The sequence below is a fragment of the Scylla paramamosain genome, chromosome 28 (assembly GCF_035594125.1).
Source record: "Scylla paramamosain isolate STU-SP2022 chromosome 28, ASM3559412v1, whole genome shotgun sequence".
Lineage (NCBI taxonomy): Eukaryota > Metazoa > Arthropoda > Malacostraca > Decapoda > Portunidae > Scylla > Scylla paramamosain.
The window spans coordinates 17,154,751-17,178,750 of NC_087178.1; the positions used below are offsets into that span (position 1 = coordinate 17,154,751).

Below are 24,000 nucleotides of genomic sequence, written 5' to 3' on the forward strand. Positions count from 1 at the left end.
TCAGCTGCGTGACAGAATTGTCGTTGGGACACGAGACGAAGTGGCTCTGAAACGCATGCTGGAAAACAAGAAACTCACCCTTGAAAACGCCATAGATATTTGCAGAGCATCAGAGAGCGCTAACCAGTGTAGTGCAGTACTAAGGGGCGGCTCTCACTCTTCGAGCCATGGTGTGAACGCTGTCTCGAACTACAGGAAGGGCAGTTTCGGGGGCTCAAGCCCCACGGGCTGTTATCGTTGTGGCAAAGATTGTCGCAGTGACAAAAGGGGATGCCAGGCAATAGATAAAGTGTGTCGTAACTGCGGGAAAAGAGGGCATTTTGCGAGTGTATGTCAGCAGACAGTGAGGAAACGACGAGGAGCTTCGAGGAGTTCCTCAACTGTCTCTCCTCATCGCGGTGCAGGCCCGAGGCGGGGAGCCAGTGCCAGTGTATACCAGCTCTTATCAGGCGTATACACAAAGACGGTGACGGCACGACCTGCGCCCCAGGTGCTCATTACCGCCACACATCCCGCTGGAAGAGACAAGATTACGTGGACTCCTGACTCTGGGGCCGAAACGACCGTTATTGGCCTCGACACGGCAACACTCCTTGGAATCCCGCCCTCCAGCTTGGCGCCCGCTGATGGTGATGGACTTTATGCTGCCGGTAATCACCCCCTCACCTGTGTAGGAACTTTCTCGTCGCACTTGCAACTGGGCGACAGGGAAGCTGAGACTGTTGTGAGCGTGGTGAAGGAGGTGAAGGGGGCGCTGCTTAGCTGGTACGATTCCATCGCTCTCGGAATCCTCCCGAAGATTTTCCGGCTCAAATCCGACCGCTACGCAGGGAAGAACAGCACACCGGCAACAGCTCCATCAAGTACCCGACCGCCTCGCAGCCACCTCTATCTACGCCCACAGAAGTGATCAGCTGGCCTCATTCCTACGACCCAACGCCACAGCAGCGTGCGGGGCACGCTGCTGCTGTGATCAAGGCCTTTCCCAGCGTCTTCGAAGCAAAGGAAGGTTTACGTGCAATGGCTGGTGGATCCATGGCCATCGAGTTGACAGACGACGCTCGACCCTTCGACTGTGTGCCCGACGCCCTCTCACGTGCTCCAGTACAGGACCCAGTGGAGGAAGAGGATGCTGCTACTTCTGGTGACCTCGACCCTCTCCACTCAGCGGTCATCTCAGCGTTATCTGCCACCAATGAGGACGGCGTCCGCTTAGCACCACTCCAGGATCAGACTGTGGAAATGGTACGTGCCGCAGCAGCAAGAGACGGGGAGTACTGCTTGCTCAAGAACGTCATCATCGAGGGCTTCCCTGATCATTGCCACGACCTCGATCACCGCTTGCGTACGTACTGGCCGGTGCGCAGTCTGCTGGCCGTAGACGACGACCTGGTGGTTTACGGGCCGAGGCTTCTTATTCCTCACAGCCTCCGCCGAGAAACACTAGAGCGACTCCATGACAGTCATCAGGGGATGGAGCGCACCAAGCGACGGGCCCGACAAACGGTGTACTGGCCTGGTATGGACAGAGACGTTGAGAACGTCGTTTCTGGATGCTCACTATGCCGTCCACTCCTACCAAGCCAAGCCAACGAACCTCTCTGGCAGGACACGGACACACCCAGCAGGGTGTTTGAGTCAGTTTCTGCAGACTACTTCCACGCAGCAGGCCGTACATACCTCGTGTATGTAGATCGCTTGTCTGGGTGGCCTCACGTGTCTGCATGCTCACGTCCAGCATCGGCTGATCAGCTCGTTCGTGTCCTTCGGGGTGTGTTCGCCGACACGGGCGTGCCTGTTCTCCTGAGGACTGACGGTGGACCGCAGTTCACTTCTTCATCGGTACGGCGCTTCCTGGCTCGATGGGGGGTGGAGCATCGTGTATCTTCACCTCATTATCCACGCTCCAATGGTCACGCCGAGGCAGCGGTCAAGTCCGTGAAGAAGCTGATCCTCACGACCACACAGCAGGGACACCTGGACGAGGATGCGTTCGCTCGCGGGTTGCTGGAACTGCGCAACACTCCGAGGGCGGAAGGGCGATCACCAGCACAAGTCCTCTTCGGTCATCCTATGAGGTCCTGTGTCCCGGCTCATCATCGCTCATACGCTCAGCAGTGGCAGCGCGCTGCTGATGAGTGCGACGCCAAGGCAGAGCGACTGAGGAAGAAAGCGAAACTTCGCCACGACGCGTCCGCCCGTACTCTTCCTCTCCTGCACCTCGGTGGCCACGTCGACGTTCAAGATCACACGACAGGCCTCTGGGATCGCCTGGGTGTCATCGTGGCTGTTGGGCGAAGGAGAGACTACCTCATCAAGATGGGCAGCGGTCGCGTGATGTGGCGTAATAGAAGACACCTACGCCCACACAGACCTCTTGCTCCCCTTCCTGTCGAGCAGCACACCGCTCATGGCGGTGCAGCGCTTCAGCATCAGGGTCACGAGGAACACCACCATCCCGGCAGCCCGGAGCATCAGGGTAACGGGGTACACCGTGGCCGAGAGCAACCAGAGCGTCGAAGCAGCCGACAGCGTAGGGAGCCGAGACGACTGCAGGTGCGGTGGCACCGTAGCACCTACGATTAGTCGTACGTGTTCATTGTACGCTGTGTTTGTTTTGTGTATATGTACCGTGTTTTCTGTACTTCAATCATTGTAACTTTGTTTCATGTGTTACGGTAGCCATAACAAAGATAAGGAATCTTCCTTATGTCTCGGGGGAGGTGTGTGGTTGTTAGCTAGTTGTGTGAACGAGTGAATGAGCGAGACTTGTGTGAGGCATGAATACGTGTATGAGTGAACGAGCTAGGCTTCAGTCATAAGTGTTAAGTTGAAGTGCGCGGCCTGGCGCCGGGAGATCACCTACCTCCAGCCTTCTGTTCACACCTTCTGTGAATAAACACCTGCACTGTTACCTGCGTTTCCTGTGCCCCTGCTGGTCAAGAGTCGAACAACTACTGTGTGTGTGTGTGTGTGTGTGTGTGTTTGCTTACCAGTATTTGTTTAGTGACAATACACAAGGCCTGAGTTGCACCTGTGTGGTCCTGTCTTCGTATTTGTTCGCTTTCGTTCCGTATGTGTGTGTGTGTGTGTGTGTGTGTGTGTGTGTGTGTGTGTGAGAGAGAGAGAGAGAGAGAGAGAGAGAGAGAGAGAGAGAGAGAGAGAGAAAGGCATACCCTGGAGTAGACATGGCCGCCGCTCCCTCTCTCCCCTTCTAATAATTACTAATAAAGCCTCGGGGTCTAATTTACGGCCGTCGTCGATGAGTGTGACCAAGTCGTGACAACGCGGCGGGCCTCCCAAGATGCCCCGTGACCCCGGCCCACGTACGGCCCTCCCAGCGGCCGTGCAGGGAGGGAGCCGCGCCCCCCGGGGTCTGCTTTAACCCAACGGCCTGGGCGCTTTCTACACGAGGGATAAATGCCTCGTAAGTCTGAGGATAAAGGGGAGGTGTAGCAGTGAGGAGGAGGAGGAGGAGGAGGAGGAGAGTAAAGATTAACTGATGGAAACGAAGGAGCATGAGTCTAAGAAATACGTGAGGGAAAGTGATGTTATTTTTTGTTTGAAAGTGATGAATGTTGTTGTTGTTGTTGTTGTTGTTGTTGTTGTTTTAAAGTGGTGCGTATTTTATTTTTTTTTAAGTGATGCGAGTTATTATTTTCTTTTAAGTGGTGCGTGTCATGTGTTTATTTTAAATTTATGCGTGTTTGTTTATTTATTGGTTTATTTATTCCTTTATTTACTTTAAAGGGATGTGTGCTATTTTTTTTCTTAAGTGATGCGTGTTTTGTTGTATTTGAGTGATGCGTGTTATTTATTTATTTATTTATTTATTTATTTATTTATTTATTTATTTATTTATGTATTTATTTATTTATTTATTTTATTTATTATTGTTTTGCTAGAAAATTATGCGTTTTTTATTTATTTATTTATTTTATTTATCTATTTATTTTTTTTATTATTTTTTATTTATTTATTTATTTATTTATTTATTTATTTTTATTTATTTTTTTTTTTTTTTTGCGGCGTGACTATAAACGAGGTTGTCTTGAATGAACAAAAGGACGATGAAAGAATTTGACTCGTACACTTAATGGGCCGTGCCTCCGAGGTCTTGTATTTGATGGTAAACTTTTCCTCAGCCTTTTCCTGCATGCCAATCTGTCTTCGTATAGCCTGCAGCGAGCGTATCAGCAGTTTGGTGAGCGCGTCACATCCCAGAATGTCCAAGGTTATGCCTGCGGAATGCCTTGTGTGGAAAAACGTTTTCTTTATTATTTTTTGCACGTTTTTTTTTTTTTTTTATTAGCCACCAGCGATCTTATTAGCGGTTTTAATTTTGCTTGGTGTGTCCCAGAATTCCTAATGCAGTCGCTCTTCCTCGTACCAGCGAAGGAGATGCGTGAGGGAAGGCTTGCTACCCACTCCTCGTCGAAGTCACCAAGCCAAGTAAATAATAATAATGGAGCAATCTGCAGCCCATAAGGTTTTCCAAGGGCTTGTGTGGATATTGTCATCACTTAATACAGCAGTCATTGGTATCTCGTTATATTGATCGAGCTGTTTTGTAGTTTGGCTACGATGAGACTCGATTTTGGCTAACTTTTCAACTTTTCCTTCCCGTTCTCTTCCCCGTGTTACTTTATGTCATGTAATTTAGATTAGGTTAGGTTAAGTTAGACTGAGTTTGCAGGTTAGGTTAGGCTGGGTTAGGTTGTCGGGTTACACCGTGCCGCGTTTCCGATTTTCCTTTCCGTTCATTCTCTTTGTCCAAGCTTATCCTCCATTCACCTACATTCGTCCTTTCATCCATTCTTTCCTGTGTCAAAGCTCTTTTCGAAACGGTCTGGGCTTTTGTGCGGGGTTCCGACGCGCGTGCTCTGAGGTGACTGAGCGGGGATCTGTCTGCGTGGAAGCCTTGACGAATGCAGGACTCCCCGTCAGTACCTTATGCAGAGGAGAACCCCGGGCCGCTTACGATGACTTACCGACCCATCACTGTCACATCTAAGGCATCCGAAATCCTCCTCCCGCGTCACTAACCCACAGGACCCAGCTGGCGTAATCTCCCGAAGAGAGGTCCCAAGCATGTTCTGTTTGTCCCTCCGTGGGGCGCTTGGCTGAGGAAGGGAGGGGCCGGTTAGGGGTGGGGTAGGGTTGGAAGGTGCTGGGAGGGGCTAGGAAGGGGCTGGAGAGGGAATGTGGCTGGTTTATGAGTATGGTGAGTTAATGGGTATGGGGCAGGAGGGAAGATGGGTTGTTGGGGGAAGATAAAAATGTGCAACTAGTGGTGGGGGGTGCCTGGGAGGGGAGATAATGGAAGAGAAAGGCGTGAGGTGAGGGGAGGGAGAGGGCGAGGCAGTGAGGGTGGTGGTAGTGGTGGTGGTGGTTAATGATGTGAGTGGCCGGCGGATGACTTACTGGTGTTCCTTGACTGATGGGTAACTCAGAGGGTGTTCCTTGTGTTCCGTGTGTTCCTTGCGTTTCTTCTTTTTTTTTTCTTTTTTTTTTTGCTGCATTTTCTTGGTGTTCCCCCTCAAGGAGCTTCCCGCCTCGCTACCTTCCTCCCCGCGCCACAGAAGACCACCCACCACTAACACGTTCCCTAATCACTTGAAGCCTCACTCTTCTATATATATTTTTCTGTCTTCCCCCTCAACACCATCCGTCTTTCCTTTCCAAAACCTGCCTATGAATCTTTCCCTATCTTCAGCTATCACTTCGTTATTTCTTATCTGCCCCCTTGCTGTTTATCTCACTGCTGTATTCCTCTTGCAGCAACAGCCCTATGAAGTCTTCGCCTCATCTTAAAACATCAAAATCTTTTAGTATTTCTTAAGCCTCCTTTTTCTATACCCTTTCTTGTGCTCTTAGTCAATAATTTCCATAGATTTCTCCTCTTCTTTCCACCCGAAGAGGAAAGGACAGGAGACCAAATGAGGCAGTGGCCGAGCCTATTTTTAAGGGGATTGGAGTGGGCCAGGTGGGCTCTGAATAGCTAATTAGCCGGGTACCTGGACGGACAAGTAATGGAGGGGGCCAGGTGGAGAGAGGAGAGCGGCTGAGAGGACGAGAGAGAGAGAGAGAGAGAGAGAGAGAGAGAGAGAGAGAGAGAGAGAGAGAGAGAGAGGTGCGTCTGTTTGTTCCTGGCTCTCAAATATTCTAAGTAGCCTGTGAGAGAAGGTTCCGATAAGACTGGTTGATGTCTCTGTCTTCTCCGTCCCTGGGCCTTCTGTTAGTGGGTCTGTTGGTATTGACATGTGTGCTATTTGTGTTGTTGTTCTTGTTGTTTTTTTGTTGTTGTTTCTTTTTGCTTTTGTGTTTGTGTTTACGATTGTTTAGTTTTTTGTGCTGTAGTATGTAGGTAACTATAATGTTCTTTTCTTCTTTTCTCTCTTTTCTCCCATTCACGAATACGAAAACCATCACCAAGAGAGAGAGAGAGAGAGAGAGAGAGAGAGAGAGAGAGAGAGAGAGAGAGAGAGAGAGAGTAGACAGACATATGATAGAGGATTCAGCCAAAGGATCCCAAACTCTCAAATTCTGTCCCCAGGATCGAGTTCGCAGCCCCAGGAGTCATTCACCAAAGGATTAGGGACAGGTCACCCGGGGAATGCCTGGATCAGATTGTATTAGGTCAGCGTTAAGCCAGATTGATTCAGAAATGTTTCCTGGCGTCGCTTCGTCTCAGTCAGGAAGAAATATGACTGGGTCCGAATATGAAGCAAGATGAATTGGTATTGAAGTTTTGGAAGCGTGTTTTTCTTTAACTTATTCCTCCTTTTTATTATTCTTTTCTTTTTATGGATTTTAAATGTGGCAGTACAGGAGATTATCATACGTTTTCTTTTTTTTTTCATCTTCTACTTAAGTTGTTTTGGATTTTGTAATAAAGTATGTTGACTATATTTTATGGTGTGTGTGTGTGTGTGTGTGTGTGTGTGTGTGTGTGTGTGTGTGTGTGTGTGTGTGTGTGTGTGTGTGTGTGTGTGTGTTTCTCACCTTTCTCACCAGGTAGGGCCGTATCCCTGTCAGCGGTGATGCCTCAGGAAGTCTCTCCACCAGGCCCGATCTGCATACAGTTGCCCTCTCTCCACCTCCTCCACGGTTCTTCCTCTTGACTCTATTGCTTCCCTCACACCATCCCTCCACCTTTTCCTGGGTCTTCCTGCTGGTCGTTTAGCTTGAGGCTGCCATCTGTAGTATTTGGCTGGGTATTGTTCATTGTTCGTTCTCATGACGTGGCCAAACCATCTTAATTGGCTTCTTTCTACAAACTCAAATATGTTCTGTATTTCCAACTCTCTTCTGATTACTTCATTTCGTATTCTATCACATTTTGTTTCATTTTTTATTAATCTTAACACTCTCATTTCTGCTGCTTGTATTTTGCTCTTCAACTTCTCTGTCAATGTCCAAGTTTCAGATCCATAGGTTAACACTGGTCTTAATATGGTTTGGTAAATTGTAGTTTTTACCTTCTTTGGTATTACCTTCTCTTTCATCAGTGGATAAAGTATTCTCAAGTTATTTTTGTACTTTTGTATCCTATTTGTAATTTCTTTTTTCCATTTGGCACTTTTCATCTACCTTCACTCCCTGATATTTAAATTCTTCCACTAGTTTTAGCATTTCACCATCTAGCCGTATTTCTTCTACCTCTTCTTTTCGTCTTGCTACCATCATTACTTCAGTTTTGCCTACATTAATTTTCATTTTTGCTGCCTTTAGCTCATTGTTCCATTCACTCAATGCGTTTTGCAGTTTATTTGGTTTGTATGCAACCAGCGCAATCTCTCTCTCTCTCTCTCTCTCCTCTCTCTCTCTCTCTCTCTCTCTCTCTCTCTCTCTCTCTCTCTCTCTCTCTCTCTCTCTCTCTCTCTCTCTCTCTCTCTCTCTTTCTCTCTCTCTCTCTCTCTCTCTCTCTCTCTCTCTCTCTCTCTCTCTCTCTCTCTCTCTCTCTCTCTCTCTCTCTCTCTCTCTCTCTCTCTCTCTCTCTCTCTCTCTCTCTCTCTCTCTCTCTCTCTCTGCATAGCCGGAGACAATTTTTCCTCGTGTTTTTTTGCGCCACACCGTACCATTTGCTTGTTCTGATGGGACAAAACGACACACCTGCAGGCGGACAGGTAGCGGCTCTGGGGACAGGTAGACAACACTTGCAGGTAATGCGGTTCGCTGCAGTCGGTATTTTTCTGCTCGGTTGCTTGCCATTACTGCGAAATAAACGTGGGCAGGTCATGTCGTGCGAGGAATTGACAATAGATAGATAGACGGGTGGCCAGGTAGAGAAGAGCTAAGACGGGCCCGCGGGAGACAAAGGAACGAGTTGGGAAGATGAAATCATAAGATGTCGAAGTGAACTGGGCCGGCAGAGGAGGAGAGCGGTGGAGATTGAGAAAGTTACATATGTGCCCTCCAGCGCTGCACAGATGATGACACTGATGATGCTTTTTTCTCTCTCTCTCTCTCTCTCTCTCTCTCTCTCTCTCTCTCTCTCTCTCTCTCTCTCTCTCTCTCTCTCTCTCTCTCTCTCTCTCTCTCTCTTATTTTCATGGATGTCTTATAGTGTGGCGTGTTTCTCTTTTTATTTCTTTTTTTTTTTTGTGTGTGTGGGAAGGAAGTTATTACGAGGTATTGAGTGGTATGCGTGTTTCTTTTATTGGATATTAAGTTAATGTTCTATATTCAGTACGTGTGTGTGTGTGTGTGTGTGTGTGTGTGTGTGTGTGTGTGTGTGTGTGTGTGTGTGTCATCAATGTCTCTCCAAGCGTTCTCTCTCTCTCTCTCTCTCTCTCTCTCTCTCTCTCTCTCTCTCTCTCTCTCTCTCTCTCTCTCTCTCTCTCTCTCTCTCTCTCTCTCTCTCTCTCTCTCTCTCTCTCTTTGTCAGGTGTCGAACCCACGCTCGCTAATCCTCTCATTCACATTACCTTTGTGCGCGCCTCTATCCTCGCCAGTGGTGTGGGGGAGCAAGAAAGAGCCAGGTTCTCCTTAACACCTGCCTCTGCTGGCGACACACGTTTGGTCGTCGCCTCTAAAGACCTCCCGCTGGCATTATTTCATCCCTTCCGAGTCCCTTTCATCATTCGTATTAACATTTCTTTGTGCTGCTTCTTTTTTTTTCTTTTTTTTTCGTCCCTTTGTTAAGCTGGGAGTAAAAATAAGAACCTAAGGATTTGTTAGATAAGTAGACGCAAGTGAAGAATTAAGAGGATTTTCCGTGTGAAACTGTAAAAATAGAGGGATTTATTTATTTCTTTTTTATATGTACGATATTTTTCCTCTTTTTTTTCTTGTCGTTATCTTTTCTCATCCTAAAGCCATTACTGATACGCTTTTACTTTTTTTTTTAACTCGCACGCTAGAAATGTTTCAGACACGAAAAGAAAAAGAAATAATGGGTTCGTTTTTTTTATATAATGCTTCTTAGTCTTTTATCTTCTCAACCTAAAGTGCTTACTGATACACTTTCTTTTTTTCTTTTTTATTTATTTTTTATTATTTTTTTTTACTCCCATACACACACAAAAAAAAATTATAGTGTTGAGGGAGTAAAGACAGTGCGTTTATAAATCCTAAAGACAACTCTAATTACCAAGTGAATATTCAGTTACTTGTACAGTCTTAAATAACCTGATATCGTATGCACAAGCTGTATTATCCATGTACATATACAGCTTACACTCTCGGCGCTCCTTTGAACACCTCTAGTAACTTTCACGCCCTTGGACTCTCTACATTAAACAACTTCACTTTATATTCAAACCGTACTCGTTGCGATTAAATGCGTACACTCCCTCCCTTCACTCCACACCGTAATCCACACTTTCACACACTACACCCCCTATGAACCTTTATCTCCTGTCTTTTCACACCCTCATCTACACCCCATGTACACTTGGCTTATACTCAGTACACGGTAATTACACCAAACAATATACCTTCTGTTCTACACCATACGCACACTCTATCTTCACTCATGTCCTTTTTACACCCCATACACCTTATCTCTACACCTAAATTACATCTAATACACGATAACTACACCTTTCTTCACGCACTATACACTCGTCTGTACAATACACCTATTCTACACCATACACACACTCTCCTCTTTTCACTCATGCCTTTTTCACACCCCTGTACACTCTGTCTCTCCCTATCTACGTCTAAACTACACTTAGTACACGATACCTACACCTCTCTTCACGCACTGTATCTATCCTGTTCTTCCACATGTAGTTTGCTCATAGTAGTAAATAAACAGATATCCTCGCTACTGACAGGTCTTCTGATATCAGTTTTTATGTAGTATTTTCATGTGTTCAGTATAAGCTCATTTGCACCTTTACCTTTGCACTCATGAAGATCACACACTCTGTACACCATCAACAATAACATTTTCCACCCTCCCGTCACCCTGCCGTCACCCTCCCACGCCCCGAGCACCCGAACTGATAACCGGTGGACCCTCGCTGTCGGAGCTAATGGGTGGAGTTCTCTGCTGGTTGATGGAGTGATTGATGACCCTCAGGCAATGGCCCAGTCCCTCTCCCCCACCCCACTCTTCTCCATTTCATCCCCTCCTCCTCCCATTTTCTCCCGTCCCGTCCTTCCTTTGGTTCCTTTTCATCCGCCTCCCATTCCCGAACATCTTTTCCCAGCTGTCCTATCTCTTCCTCTCCTCTCCGCTGTTTGCAGGACGCTGACGGCCACGCAGGATCCGAGTCCCGATATTTTACTATTTACTCTTGACCAGAAGCAACACCCGGAGGCTCTTTTGTCCTCCTCGCTTCTTCGTCTGTTTTAAAAGTTTGGGGTCTTGGGCGAGCCTCGTGTATTTAGTTTTCGATATCAGCCTTTTCTTTTCTTTCCTTTTTTTTCCTTGTTAATTTTTGAGAGATGGAATGGTCAGGATTCGCATAGGTTTTGATTCATTTTGGTTTTGCTTCATTTTGGCGAGTAAAGGAAGAACGCCTCCGTCTTGTGTTCTTTCCTTTTCTTTCTTTTTAGCTTCTTTTTCTCGCTTCGTTCCGGGAGTGTCATGTTTAAAGATCCGCCTCGACAAACGTAGTCAGTGTTGGTGTGTTTGCTGAGGGTAAACTGTGCACTGGATGTGTTGTTATCACTCACCATCGTTTTGTTGCAGGAGTCTGGACAACAACCAACTGCAGCACCTCCCGGACAACCTCTTCGCCAACTGCCCCAACCTCTACAAGCTGTGAGTACCTGTCGTTGTTGTGGCTCCCGCGAGGTGCCGACTGTCTTGTGTTGTCTTCTTGCCTCGCTGACCTTCGCTGTCTGTGTGTGTCCCTCTCCTCAGTGTTCGCTCCTCGCCGGGTACACACTACACACTTCTTTACTCCATGTTTCATTCGCTCCTTTGTCTGCGTTTGATGGAAAATTGTTTGATTCTAACCTTGTTTTTCATTGATAGGGATATAGATCACCTTATCTAAAGTGCAGATTGATTTACTTCATGTCTTACTTTTTTTGGTGTGTGTTTGACGGAAAATTGTTTGTTTAACATTTATTCCTTTCGCTGCACGTAAAGATCGTCTTGTCGACAAGTCCTCAGTAGCGAACGACTTCAAGCACAAAAATAATGTTCGTGCTCAGTAACTGTTTACAATTGTGACTCATCCCTAAGCAGCCTTGTAATGCTATAATGCCCCTAACCTTTCGGGAGCCGCCACACTAACGCGACTGTGCAGTTTGTTGTGGCGGAGAACCTGTTTGATGAGGCAGCACCGCCAGGCCTCACAGTGGTGCCTCACAGGCCCGCCGCGGGGCACTCAGCGGCTGCAGCGTGCCAAGGGGAAATGCTTCCCTCCGCCACCTTTTTAGGCATTAGTTATAGTGTGCTCACGTCATGCTCATAATTTCAAGCTTCGCGTGTTTTTCTCATACGGAAAGGAATTTCTTTTTAGAGAAGATTATAAAATTATGCTAAAATTTTTCGGTAAGATCACAGACTCGTGAAGTGACAAACTAACTTTGACATGAATATGAAAAAGCAAGTTTTTTATATTATGTTAATTGAAAACCTGCATGCTGAGCGCCGGGGCAGAGAATGTGTGAAGCAATCTGGGAAAAGTGTGTTGAAATTTTCCTTACGAGCAACAGGAAAGTTTTACGAAATATAAAGTGTTGGTGGTAAACAAAGCGACTCACAACCCGGACATTCTCAGTGTGGATCCATGAACCCTCCAGCGCCATGACTCCACTCACTGCAGGCCGTGTTATTTGAGGTTTACATTTATTAAGAGAACCATTTTAAATCTGTCAAGGATGAAGAACAGTAATAGTCGATAAATGAAAGACACCAGGCACAGCTGTCACACCAATGACGATGTTCGCTCTTAAAAACTGGAAGGACACGAGATTTTGAAGTAGTTTCTAAATACAAAACTATGAGGCAACACAAGCGCGCGCACACACACACACACACACACACACACACACACACACACACACACACACACACACACACACACACACACACACACACCCTCGTCTTCGGTAAAGTGATAAAAAAAAATACCAAACTGAAAGATAAGAATAGAGTGCATTTCTTCTTTTGTTAAATTGAATGTGACGAAAAGCATAATTATTTCGGAATCTGACATTGCTTCAACTTTAGCTCGAAAATTTGCGGAGAATCTTATCAGTAAACACTAAGTCCGGTGAAATTAAAGGCTGAGTTTAGCTTCTTACAAAATGTCCTTTGAAAATTCATCCCCTGTATTTTCTGCTGCTTGAATCACCAGAATCCCTTGATTATTATTATAGGTATTCACTTTTTACTCAACATCCCATAAAACATTTCCGAGGAGCCAGTTTTTATCATGACACCGTAAACACTTGTCCGTCCCGGCGAGGAGTGAGCGGTGGGTGTGGTGGTCGCTGTATCCCCTCGCTTCCTTCTCCTCTGCTGGGCCGGCGGGTGTGGAGGCGGGGTGCTTGAAGGCCTCACCAAGGTACAGAGACCTCGCCACCGCCTCGCATAAGCCGGGTCTCAGTGATCTAGTAGCGCTAACAAGCTCACACATACGAATACCAGCCGAGTCTTCCCGCCAGCTGCATTGAGTTGTGTGTTGAAAAAAAGGTTCATTAATCAGCGAATACTGAATTACTTGGCACCTCGAGGGCAAAACACACACACACACACACACACACACACACACTGGTTCACTGTGTACACGCGGAAGCCCCATCTGAACCTTCCACACCAGATGTATGCCCCCACTGGCACGTACATGTACACACACAAACATACACTTGCGTAAGGCGATACAAGCTGGTCGGTGCCTGACGGAGCCGCGGTTGAAGTGTCGAGGAATGAAGGGGAACGTGAGGGTAATGAGGCGGAGGAGGAAGGAGAACGGGAACAGGAACATTAGAGGGATGAAGACAGTTAGTGATTATTTGTATTACGGGAGAGAGAGAGAGAGAGAGAGAGAGAGAGAGAGAGAGAGAGAGAGAGAGAGAGAGAGAGAGAGAGAGAGAGAGATTTGTAAAGTCCAATTTTTGCTTGTGTAGTATGCCTAACGAAGAAGCCGCAGAGGCAAGAGAAAGTGCTGCGGGAGAAGACCTTTTCTGTCATCAGTTTTTTGCGGTCTGTGCCTTTTGCGAGGAAAGCAAACCGGGAAAGGGTTGTGTTGATATTGTGGGCAGCTGGACGTGTGTGTGTGTGTGTGTGTGTGTGTGTGTGTGTGTGTGTGTGTGTGTGTGTGTGTGTGTGTGTGTGTGTGTTTGCCTGTCCATGCGCCACCTACCACGCATCTGTAAGTAGCTCAGTGCACAGTGGGCGAATGACTCTGGCAGGAGGGTGAGGGAGGGTCTTTGCCGCCCAGGTGTCCAGCTCAAAGAAAGGACACCGCCTCCCCAGCACCCGGGCGGCCAGGGACGTGTGAGGGGCGATGGCAGGGACGAGACAAGGGTGAAGGGAGACGTAAGGCCAAACGCGTCACACCTGCGAGGCACGGCGCGTCTATCCTGAGCCACCCGCCGCGTACTGGGCCATACATCTTGCGGGAAATAATAAAGAAGAGCTACGCTTTTTTATAAGTCGCAATTGGTGGGCTATTCGTATGTATGCTCAGCGCTGGATACGACCTCGTGTAGCATTTTTTAGTATAACTTACGCGCAACTTCGTCTCCGTGGGGTTAAAAATTATATATATACGCCCTTTGGAGGGACTTTCCTGTTCCCTATTATCCCAGCATTTTGTCTCATGCCCAAAAGGAGAGTGTGGACACGCCCACATCCGCCCACCGCCGCCGAGACCCGAGTGTTGCCGCCAGTGATGAGTGTGCGGGCGTGGGCGGGACACACACCCTCAGGAATTATCCACCCATGTTCGGCCCTAGTCCCTCGCCCACCTATACCCACGCCCGCACCCACGCCCCTGTCTGTAGGGAGAGAAGGAGAGGAAAATTGAATGTGCAGTATTGAAACCCAGCGGAAGCAAGAGGCCGTGGCGGAGATTGGGATGTGTCGGGCAGCGTGTGGACCGAGGCGCGGTGCGGGGCTGCGGCTTCCGGACCAGGCTACCGGGCGACAGGGGAAGCTGCTGCCGCGGGAGCTTGGGAGGAGGCCACCGGCAGCAGCAGCAGCAGCAGCAGCAGCAGCTCGTCGCGTGAAAGGTGGTGTTTAGTTACTGATCGCTGCGCCAGATAGAGTCTTCGTTTGGTGTTTTTTCTGTTTCTCTTTTCCCGGAGTGGCGCGATAAATCAGAGAAAATAAAACAAAAAACGCTGCCTATGACTGAAAAATCAAGTCGGACCACAATTTCTGGTCACATTATGGCAGGTAGGCGTCTGGTTTATCTTCACATCAAATAACTACACAGTTTTCCAATTAATTTAGATTAATTGGCAGCCAAAAATACACCGTTCTCTTACACATTATGGCCCCGCCTCTGATAAAACAAAACAAGGAGACCCATGAATACTAATGAAACTAAAATAAATTAAACAAACAAGCACACGTGAATGCACATGGTAATAAGCTATAAGCCACACAGCGTAACACATAAACCCCATGAAGAACAGTCTTAACCCCGCCTACGAGTGCAACAATTGAAATACATGAACAAAACTTTAAGTCGCTGCGCAAAATTTAACCCACGGACTGAGGACTAAGGTTAGCTGGGGAGCATCGAGGCGGGTGGCGGAGCGTGGACGGCGAGAGGAAGATATGCTGTAAAGATTAGAATATGTGCCAAGTTTGGATCCGGCGCAGTGAATTTCTCTGGTTTTGAATAAGCAGCGTGAGTTACGGGTATCAGATAGGTGAGCGGGGCACGGCTGGGGCTGGGCAGTGGGCACGGGGGACCATTAAGGCGCGGCCATACCTTGGGGCCTAAGAGAGAGAGAGAGAGAGAGAGAGAGAGAGTTAGTCATCCCATGTGGGGAGAGGAAGAGCAGTAGATTAAGGAGGAGGAGGGACGGAGTGAGAAGAAATGGAGGAGGAGGAGGAGGAGATAAGGTTAGAGGCTTGTCTCTTTTTCTCGTCCTGATAATGTCACTTCCATTTTGTCATTAAGTGAAATGACGGACGCATGTTACTTGGGAGGAGAGGTGGACGCCTGGAGGAAGATGCGAGACACGAGGAGGAAAATAATGTGAAGAAAGTGATGGCATAGATCAAGAGTCAGTGTGAGAGACGAGGCCAGGGAAAAGAAACCGAAGAAAAACCAAATAAGTATACCAGACATCCAATACCCACACAGGCACGCACAAAAAGATACCGAAGAAGAATGGCCGAGCAGGCAAACACGGAAACTCACTCAATATCGGGTAAGAAATTAGAGGAAAAAACACACACGCGAAAGAAAGAGAAGGAAAGAACATTAAGGATAAGAGAAAGGCGAAAGGAAGGAAGGGAGGAAGGAAAAAAAGAAGGCTTGTAAAATACGGGAACTGGTTGAATACTTTACCTTTACTTTCGGGAGCCAAGACTGTCTTCACCCAAACTTCCAACACGGTCCAACACGCGAGGCTGGGATGATGTTTACTGGGTCTGCTGGGGGTGTAAGGGGAGGGGATGGAAGGGCCCATTTGTGGCCTGCGGAGGGGAGTGATGATGGGGAGGGACGGGTGAAGGGAGAGGCAGGCTAGGAATGAAGGGAGACGAGTGAGAGAAATTGCTCGTCTGTTAAGAGATGATGTGGAAGAAAGCGAGCGATTGAAGCGTAATAGGAATTCTTTATGAGTTTTCTTCTATGACGGAAGGATGGGATGGGTCTTGGGGTGGGCATGGTGGCAGGCGGGTAGGAGGGGGTATGGGCGTGTGGGGTCGCGGGTGGACATGTAAGCAACTCACACACGCCCATGTTGTACAAACAGTGAGTGATTGAGTGGGTCTGAACCTTGGCCCCTACACGAACCACGGCTGTGTGTGTGTGTGTGTGTGTGTGTGTGTGTGTGTGTGTGTGTGTGTGTGTGTGTGTGTGTGTGTGTGTTCCTTATTTTTCAACACACACACACACACACACACACACACACACACACACACACACACACACAGTTTCTCGTCGCGGTGTCGAGTGTCGGCCAGGTTCTGGGACGAGGCGTGTGTGTGTTTTGCTTCGGTCTGTCCCGGGTGTTGTTTGTCGGTGTTTGTTTGGGTGTGCGCAGGGGAGAGACACGGAGCTCGAGAGGCGAGATGCTGCGGTTGATTGAGGAGTGGCTGACGGCGATAGGTTGACAGTTAGAGGGACGCGTAGTAGCAGCCGTAGGTGGAAGAGAAAGGAGGACGCATTGTAGGAAGAGGAAGACGAGAAAGAAAGAAAGAAAAAAAAAAAGAGAAAGATCATTGAACCTTTAACACCTAACTCCACTATTCACCCACATAATTTTGGATAAAGGACCAAAGATAATCGAATATAAGAATGAAACAAAGAGAAGAAGAATGAGAGGAAGAGTAGCAGGAAGAGGAAGACGAAAAAAAAAAAAGAAAAACAATAATTGGATCTTTAACACCAAACCTCCCATATTCACCCCTATAACTGGATAAAGGACCCAAAGATACGGGAATATAAGAATAAATACCAAGAGAAGAGGAATAGGAGGACGAGTAGCAGGAAGACGAAAAAAAAAGGAATAAAAAAATAACTGAACTTTTAACAACAAAAAATTCCATATTCACACCCCTGTTGATAAAAAAAAAAGGACCAAAGATACACGCATACAAGAATAAACACCGAGAGAGTCAATAGCAATTCAAGACACGGGAGGAAGGGACAAATTATGTGTTCTATCCTGCAGTAAATCCAGCAAGGTGTTGGCATATCTTACCTTTACGTGTCCGCGCCGCTATCGGAAGGACTTGAACTCTCACCTCACCTGTCCACGGGGAGGATAAGGGGCAGGCCAGGTGCTTAATTAATGGTGTGATTAAGTAGGGTTGTGGAGGCCAGGTAGCATATGGGCAGGGAAGGGTTGTGAGGGAGATAAGTTGCTGCCACACGATTAATATGGCCGCATTCCTGATTCGATTCTGTGGATGTGTTGTCTACGGCTTACTTCGGATACGGATTGACTCTACCCACGGTTTCATTTATACTGTCTTTCTCTCTCTCTCTCTCTCTCTCTCTCTCTCTCTCTCTCTCTCTCTCTCTCTCTCTCTCTCTCTCTCTCTCTCTCTCTCTCTCTCTCTCGTTATAAAAACAAGGGCGTAGATTTGCATTGCTTTGTGATTAGTTGAGTGAAAAAAGTCTTGTGTGGGAGGAATTGTTATAAGTACATTGTTTCTCATTCAATTAAAGACGAAGCAGATAAACCATAACTAATAAATCCTCTCCACAAAACGAATGTATTTTATATTACCTCCCGAGAGTTTATTTGCATTCCCCGCTCAAGTGTTTAACTAACGATGCGTGAGCAATGTTTAGAGGATAGTGTTAACCCTTTCACCGCTACAACGTCCGTGTGTTTGTATTCTGAATGCCACTACAGGATTGTATTAAGTATGGGGTGGAAAAGTCCATTTCAGTAATCGTTGAATGACTGGCAAGCGGCAAAAGTACTGTGTAAAAAAATATATATATATATTCATTACAGAACATAAGAAAACAAGGGAAGCTGCAAGAAGCCATCACCCCTACACGTGGCAGTCTCTATTATAAAACATACTTGCCTATTTCCACTTATTTTAGAGCTGGTCTTTCACTTACACTCATGATTTTATTTTGTCTCAAGTATTCCACCCACGAAAAAAAGCCTAACCACTAAATTGCGAAGAACACTCCACTAATCGCGCGTAGTTACATATGTGCTGCTGCTTGATATCTGCTTGTTCTGTCCTCACAAAAAATGTAGGATTTTGGTAAGACTGGAAATTCTGCAGTAAGGTACGAGTTAATAGTTTCTGTAAATGCAAGACAACACTAGTGATTAACCAGCAGTGGACGCCTCGTGTGGTGTCGCTGCCAGATGTCGCTACCAGGACGAGAAAAAAAAAATGTCAACTGCGACATGACATCCCCTCGTAGCATGACTGTGCTGGGGATCAAGGTCACTTCACTCGTAAACAAAACTCAGTATCAGTTTTTATCCAACACCAGAAGTGACAGCCGTGTGGTTGAGTTCGTCGGCCAGAGACCTTGGCGTTTGTAAAGTACTCTCATTCGCAGATTTAAAGCACACCGGATTGCTCATTAGGTCTAAATGTGCCTCCGCTCGACTCACCTCCGCCAGCAATGAACAGTAATCAACCCAGCCATCTGACAGTGTACTGGGTGATTACAAACACACACACACACACACACACACCAAATAGTAGCTTCGTGTGTGTGTGTGTGTGTGTGTGTGTGGTCAACGAAGCCTCAAATAGGCCGCCTTGAGCTTCACCCAGGCGATAGCGACTGGGAGTGACAGGAGGCAGACAGTAGGCAGTGAGGGAGGTGGATGTGTTGGGTAGACAGACACACAGACAGACAGGCAGACCCCGCCGCCTCGACCCTGTCCTCAGATCCTGTTGCCTCTACTTCATAAATCACATTCCTTCCCCACAACCTCCTCGTCAGGTAATCCTGTAACCCACACTAACCTATTCTATAACTACTGATTATTTCCATTTTTTTCTTTTTTTGTACATAGAAATATAAAGTTACGTGGTTTGGTTACAGTACTCAGGTATTGTAGCCCAGTGGCGACCTTCAGCAGCAGGTAGGGAGGTTCTGGGAAGGGAGCGTGAGGGAGGGAATGGAGGGATGGGGGTCACTGGTTTGCTGGGAGGGGAGGAGAGGGAGGGGCATACAGCAGCCAAACAGTACAAGATGGATAGCGACGGTGCTACAAAGACTGCCCAGCCACCCAACTGGCCACCACACTGCCGCCCACACACAGACACCCACCGCCCACCGCTCACCCGTCGCCTATCACCCAATGGCCCACGTCACTGCCTCACCCGCTCATCACACACACACACACACACACACACACACTCTCACAGGACCTCAAGCACGCCGTAACCTTTCACCCCTCTCACTCTCCTCATCCCACTTCTAGACATGAGTGTTTGTATGCGTGCACGTCACACATCAGTTTCCTCTTCCTCTTCCTCCTCTTCTTCTTTATCTTCATCATCATCATCATCGTCATCGTCATCGTCATTATCATCATCATCATCATCGTCATCCTCCATTTCTTCATTCTCTTCCACTAGTCTTTCTTTTCCTCCTCCTCCTCCTCCTCCATTTCTTTATTCTCTTCTACTAGCCTCTCATTACCTTCCCATTCTCGGCTTCCTCCTCCTCCTCCTCCTCCTCCTCCTCCTCCTCCTCCTCCTCCTCCTCTTCTTCTTCTTCTTCTTCTTCTTCTTCTTCTTCTTCTTCTTCTTCCTCCTCCTCCTCCACTTCCTCATTCTCCTCCACTTGTCCTCCTTTAACCTCTCGTCCTCCTCCTATTCCCCCTCCCAGTCTCTCTCCACCTAACGCTTCTCCTCCTTCGCAAGACCCCTTCATCTTCACCCACACAGCCTCCCTTCCACTTCCTCTCCACTGTTCTCCTTTCTAATTCCACATCATCACTGTCTTTCTCCACTCTTTCTCTCACTCTCATTCCACTCTCATTCTCCTTTAGTCTCTTACTCATTCGGTCTTCCTCCTCCACTTCCTCATTCCACGTTAGCTGTTCCTTCTCATGTACCCTCCACCCAGTCACCCTCCATCTACGCTCATCTCCACTCAGCTACGCTCGTGGAGGGAGTGACTGACTTCAGCGCCGCGTATCATCATCTCCACCCGCGTAGTTCATCTCCATAGTAATTACTTCCGCATGTCATTATTCCTCACGCGGGCTCGGGGCGGGGCGGGGCGGGGCGGGGCGGGGCGGGGTGGGGCGGGGCGGGGTGAGGCGGGGCGGGGCTCGAGTCAGAGAATACACGAGTAGCTAACGAAAGGAAAGTGAGAATAATACATGAAAGGAGAGTATGTATGTATGTATGTATGTATGTATGAATGTACGTATGGACGGAAGGTTGAACTGAGAGAGAGAGAGAGAGAGAGAGAGAGAGAGAGAGAGAGAGAGAGAGAGAGAGAGAGAGAGTAATGTCATCTCTATTAAAACTCAGATTAAGTCAGCAAATCGGGAAAAATAGCAGGAAATGTGCGATTAGTCTGTGTGTGTGTGTGTGTGTGTGTGTGTGCGAGACTTCATATTAGCCGGCCACAATGCTACACCCCCTGTAGTTAGGCTTATCCTTTGATACCTCGTTTCTTGATCCGCCTCCCCTTCCCCTTCCCCTTCCCCGCCCCTTCCTCCCTTCCCCTTCTCTCTTCCCCTTTTAGCATTCCCTTCCTGTTCCTCTTCTTCCATTCTCTCCGATCATTAATTAACCTTTTTTTGTTGTTTCTTTTCTTCTTCCCTTTTTCTCTGCTTTTCATTCTTCTGTATTCTTTTGTCTTGTGTTTTATTTATGTCGTTTATTCTCTCTTCACCCTTCTTCCTTGTTTTTTGCATTATCCTTTTTATATTCCTTTGTTTCTCCTCCTTTTCTCTTTCTCCTGTTACTTATTTTCTCCCTCTCCTTTCCTTTGCTTCTTATCCTCTTACTTTTCTTCATTTTTCGATTTTTCTCTTTACTTTTCCTTCATCACCTTATTTGTGTCTTTTTTTTGTTTTTTCGTCATCCCATTCTTACTGTTTCTCGTCTTTTCTTTTTTTTTTCTCTCTTTTATATCCATCTTTTTTAATCTTAGCATACTGTCACTTTTTTTTCTTCTTTCTCACCGGCTCTTCTCTTTTCTCTCCTTTTTTTCTCTTTTCTCTCCCCTCCTCTCATCACTTCTCTCGTCTCCTCCCCTCTCCCTCTTCCTCTCCTTCCCTTTTCTCTCCTCTACTCCTTCTCCTTTCGTCTCTTCTCTCCTCTTCTCTCTCTTCTCTCATAGTTCTTGTCCTCATATTGTTAGTGAATTCAATTTTTTTTTTTCTCTCTCTCTCTCTCTCTCTCTCTCTCTCTCTCTCTCTCTCTCTCTCTCTCTCTCTCTCTCTCTCTCTCTCTCTCTCTCTCCTTTTATAGATGAAGCTATTTTTTTCAATGTTTTTGACTGTTTTTCTTCGAGTTTTTTGTCTCTTTATTCCTGTTTTCATTTTACGAGTTTTCATTGACTTCATTTATAGACTTTTTTTTTCCCCCCATCTGTCCAGCTGCTACAGTTTTATTTTCCCCTTTGTTTTGCTGTCGAGTTTCATTTTTTTTTTTTTTTTTTTTTTTGTTTTTGTTTTTATGCATGCCGTATTTTTCATCTTTATTCTTTTTTTTCCGTGTGTATATCAATTTTCCTTCCTCTTCCAGTGACCGCCCCTCCTGTTCCATATTCCATCCGTATCCATTCTCATTTCCCTGCCTCCCTTCCCTGCCCTCCCTCTCTGTCTCCCATTCCCTGCCTCTGCTCCCCTTCCTCTTCCCTGCCCCGCGAGGTAATCCATGCTGGCGCCGGTGTGTGATTATAATAAATGTCCTGGAATATTGTCAAAGCGAAACCTGGGAAAGAAGGGAGAGAGAGAGAGACGGTGGGAGGGAAAGAGTGGGAGGATGGGACGGAGGGAGGGATGGAGGGAGAGGGCCACACCATTATGCTAAGTGTGTATGGAACCCTATACACGTAAGGGCGGAGGGTGGGAGGGAAAAAAGGGAAACTAATAGGAAAAAATAGTAGAAATGTGTGGTGATATAGAGCTATGAGATGAGTTTTTAAAATAGGTGAAGCTTTGAGGGAATTGTGATGGGAGGAAGGAGAGGAATGTTTAAAAGGAGGATTAAGAACATAAGGGAAAATAAGGGAAGCTGCAAGAAGCCTTCAGGCCTACACGTGGCGGTCCCTGAATTCATAGTTATGCTGTTAGGAAATAAAAAAAATAAAAAATAAAATAAATAATAATCATAATAATAATAATAATAATAATAATAATAATAATAATAATAATAATAATAGTAAATCTTAAAGAAAACTGATATATATATATATATTTTTTTTTTTTACTTTATTTTAGTTAAAAGACTTGCACATCAAGCTAAAGATTTATTTGATTTCTATTCATGTTTTTATTCGTCTTTTCATTTTATTTTTATTCATATTTTCATTTTGGCAGTTTTTATTCACTCTTAAGGCTCGTTTCCACTATAACCCTTCATGCACAACAGATAATAATTCATGTGTGTGTGTGTGTGTGTGTGTGTGTGTGTGTGTGTGTGTGTGTGTGTGTGTGTGTGTGCGTGTTATCATCATTTCCACTTTTATTTATTTATTTTTTTCCCCGAATGCTTTTATTTCCATTGATATCATTTTCTTGAACCCGTTGCACAGTCGACAAATCCTGAAACACTTCCGTGCCGCACCTCCACTACATAAAAAGAACTCTATCTAAAATCACACGTGTTTCTAAGGATGTTTTTATGGTTCTAGTGACAGATTAACAAGATTTCTACATCACTAACCGGATAAACAGTCTTGAGAGCCCTGCTAATCATCTCTGTGGCCTTGAAAACACTCGTGATGAGACAGCGAAGCGTATTGAAGATCAGATTCCGGTTGGTTCAGGTTCGTAATGATAAAAATAGTAATGATGATAACGCCATCTGCTCCTGAGGCAAGGCTGGAATGTTTAGGAAATCACCCCGTCCAGGAATATGATAGTTTAATTGATTTTATTGCTGGTTTTTTCCTCGCCGCGATAATACAAGTAAAGGAAGAGAGGAAGAATTGCGGGTTGAAAGCTATGAAGTCCTAATCTGGCGAATGTCATTATTTTTTTTTCTTTACCTTATGCTTTTATGTTCGTAAAGCGTATACTTTCTCTCTCTCTCTCTCTCTCTCTCTCTCTCTCTCTCTCTCTCTCTCTCTCTCCTCTCTCTCTCTCTCTCTCTCTCTCTCTCTCTCTCTCTCTCTCTCTCTCAGGGCTCGTCCATATCCGGTGTTCTCTTCAGTGTTTGTTTACTTCCCCTGTGGTGGCTTCAGATTGTTTATTTGTTACTCTGTGTACTGTTGTGCATATGAGAGTGACACGCGCTCTGCCGTACATATGTTTAGAGGAGACACCAGCAGGCGGTCTGTGGCCCATCCCAACCGCGCCCTGCGATGCCTGTCAGTTCCTCGTTTTCTTTGTAACCAAGAAACTTCGTCACCGGAGGGCGCAGTGCGGGCCATGAGCTGGGAAGGGAGAAAGAGAGAGCGTAGATGCCAAGTTGATTTCTTTTAGTATCCGTTGGTCTAGGGTCATTAGCTGAGGTTTTATTACCCGTAAAGGGACGTAATGTTACCTTTCCTTGGACTAATGATGCCCTTAACGAGGAGTGATGTAAAGGACCGTGGGAAAAAATAAGAAACAGCAAAATCAGTTCAGGATATTGTGATGATCTGCACCAGAGGGTTTAGTGAAGCTGATGTCGAGAAGGTCGAGGCTCCGGAGATGATGGGGAGGAATTGTGATCTTGCCTCAACACCGGGAAGCTGCATCCTGGCTGTGGGCGCTGTGGGCGGGGAGGGAAGG

At 46.5% G+C, this 24,000-nt stretch overlaps 1 protein-coding gene across 1 annotated transcript in view; it reads left to right on the forward strand.

Annotated features, from left to right (window-relative positions):
* The window catches only part of LOC135115091 (protein slit-like), a gene marked incomplete at its 5' end in the record, with an annotated part of 139,437 nt that overhangs the window by 83,758 nt on the left and 31,679 nt on the right, over positions 1-24,000 (forward strand). The window contains one exon of the mRNA XM_064031583.1: positions 11,150-11,221. Coding sequence (XP_063887653.1) covers positions 11,150-11,221 — 72 coding nt within the window. The remainder of the gene's footprint in view (positions 1-11,149; positions 11,222-24,000) is intronic.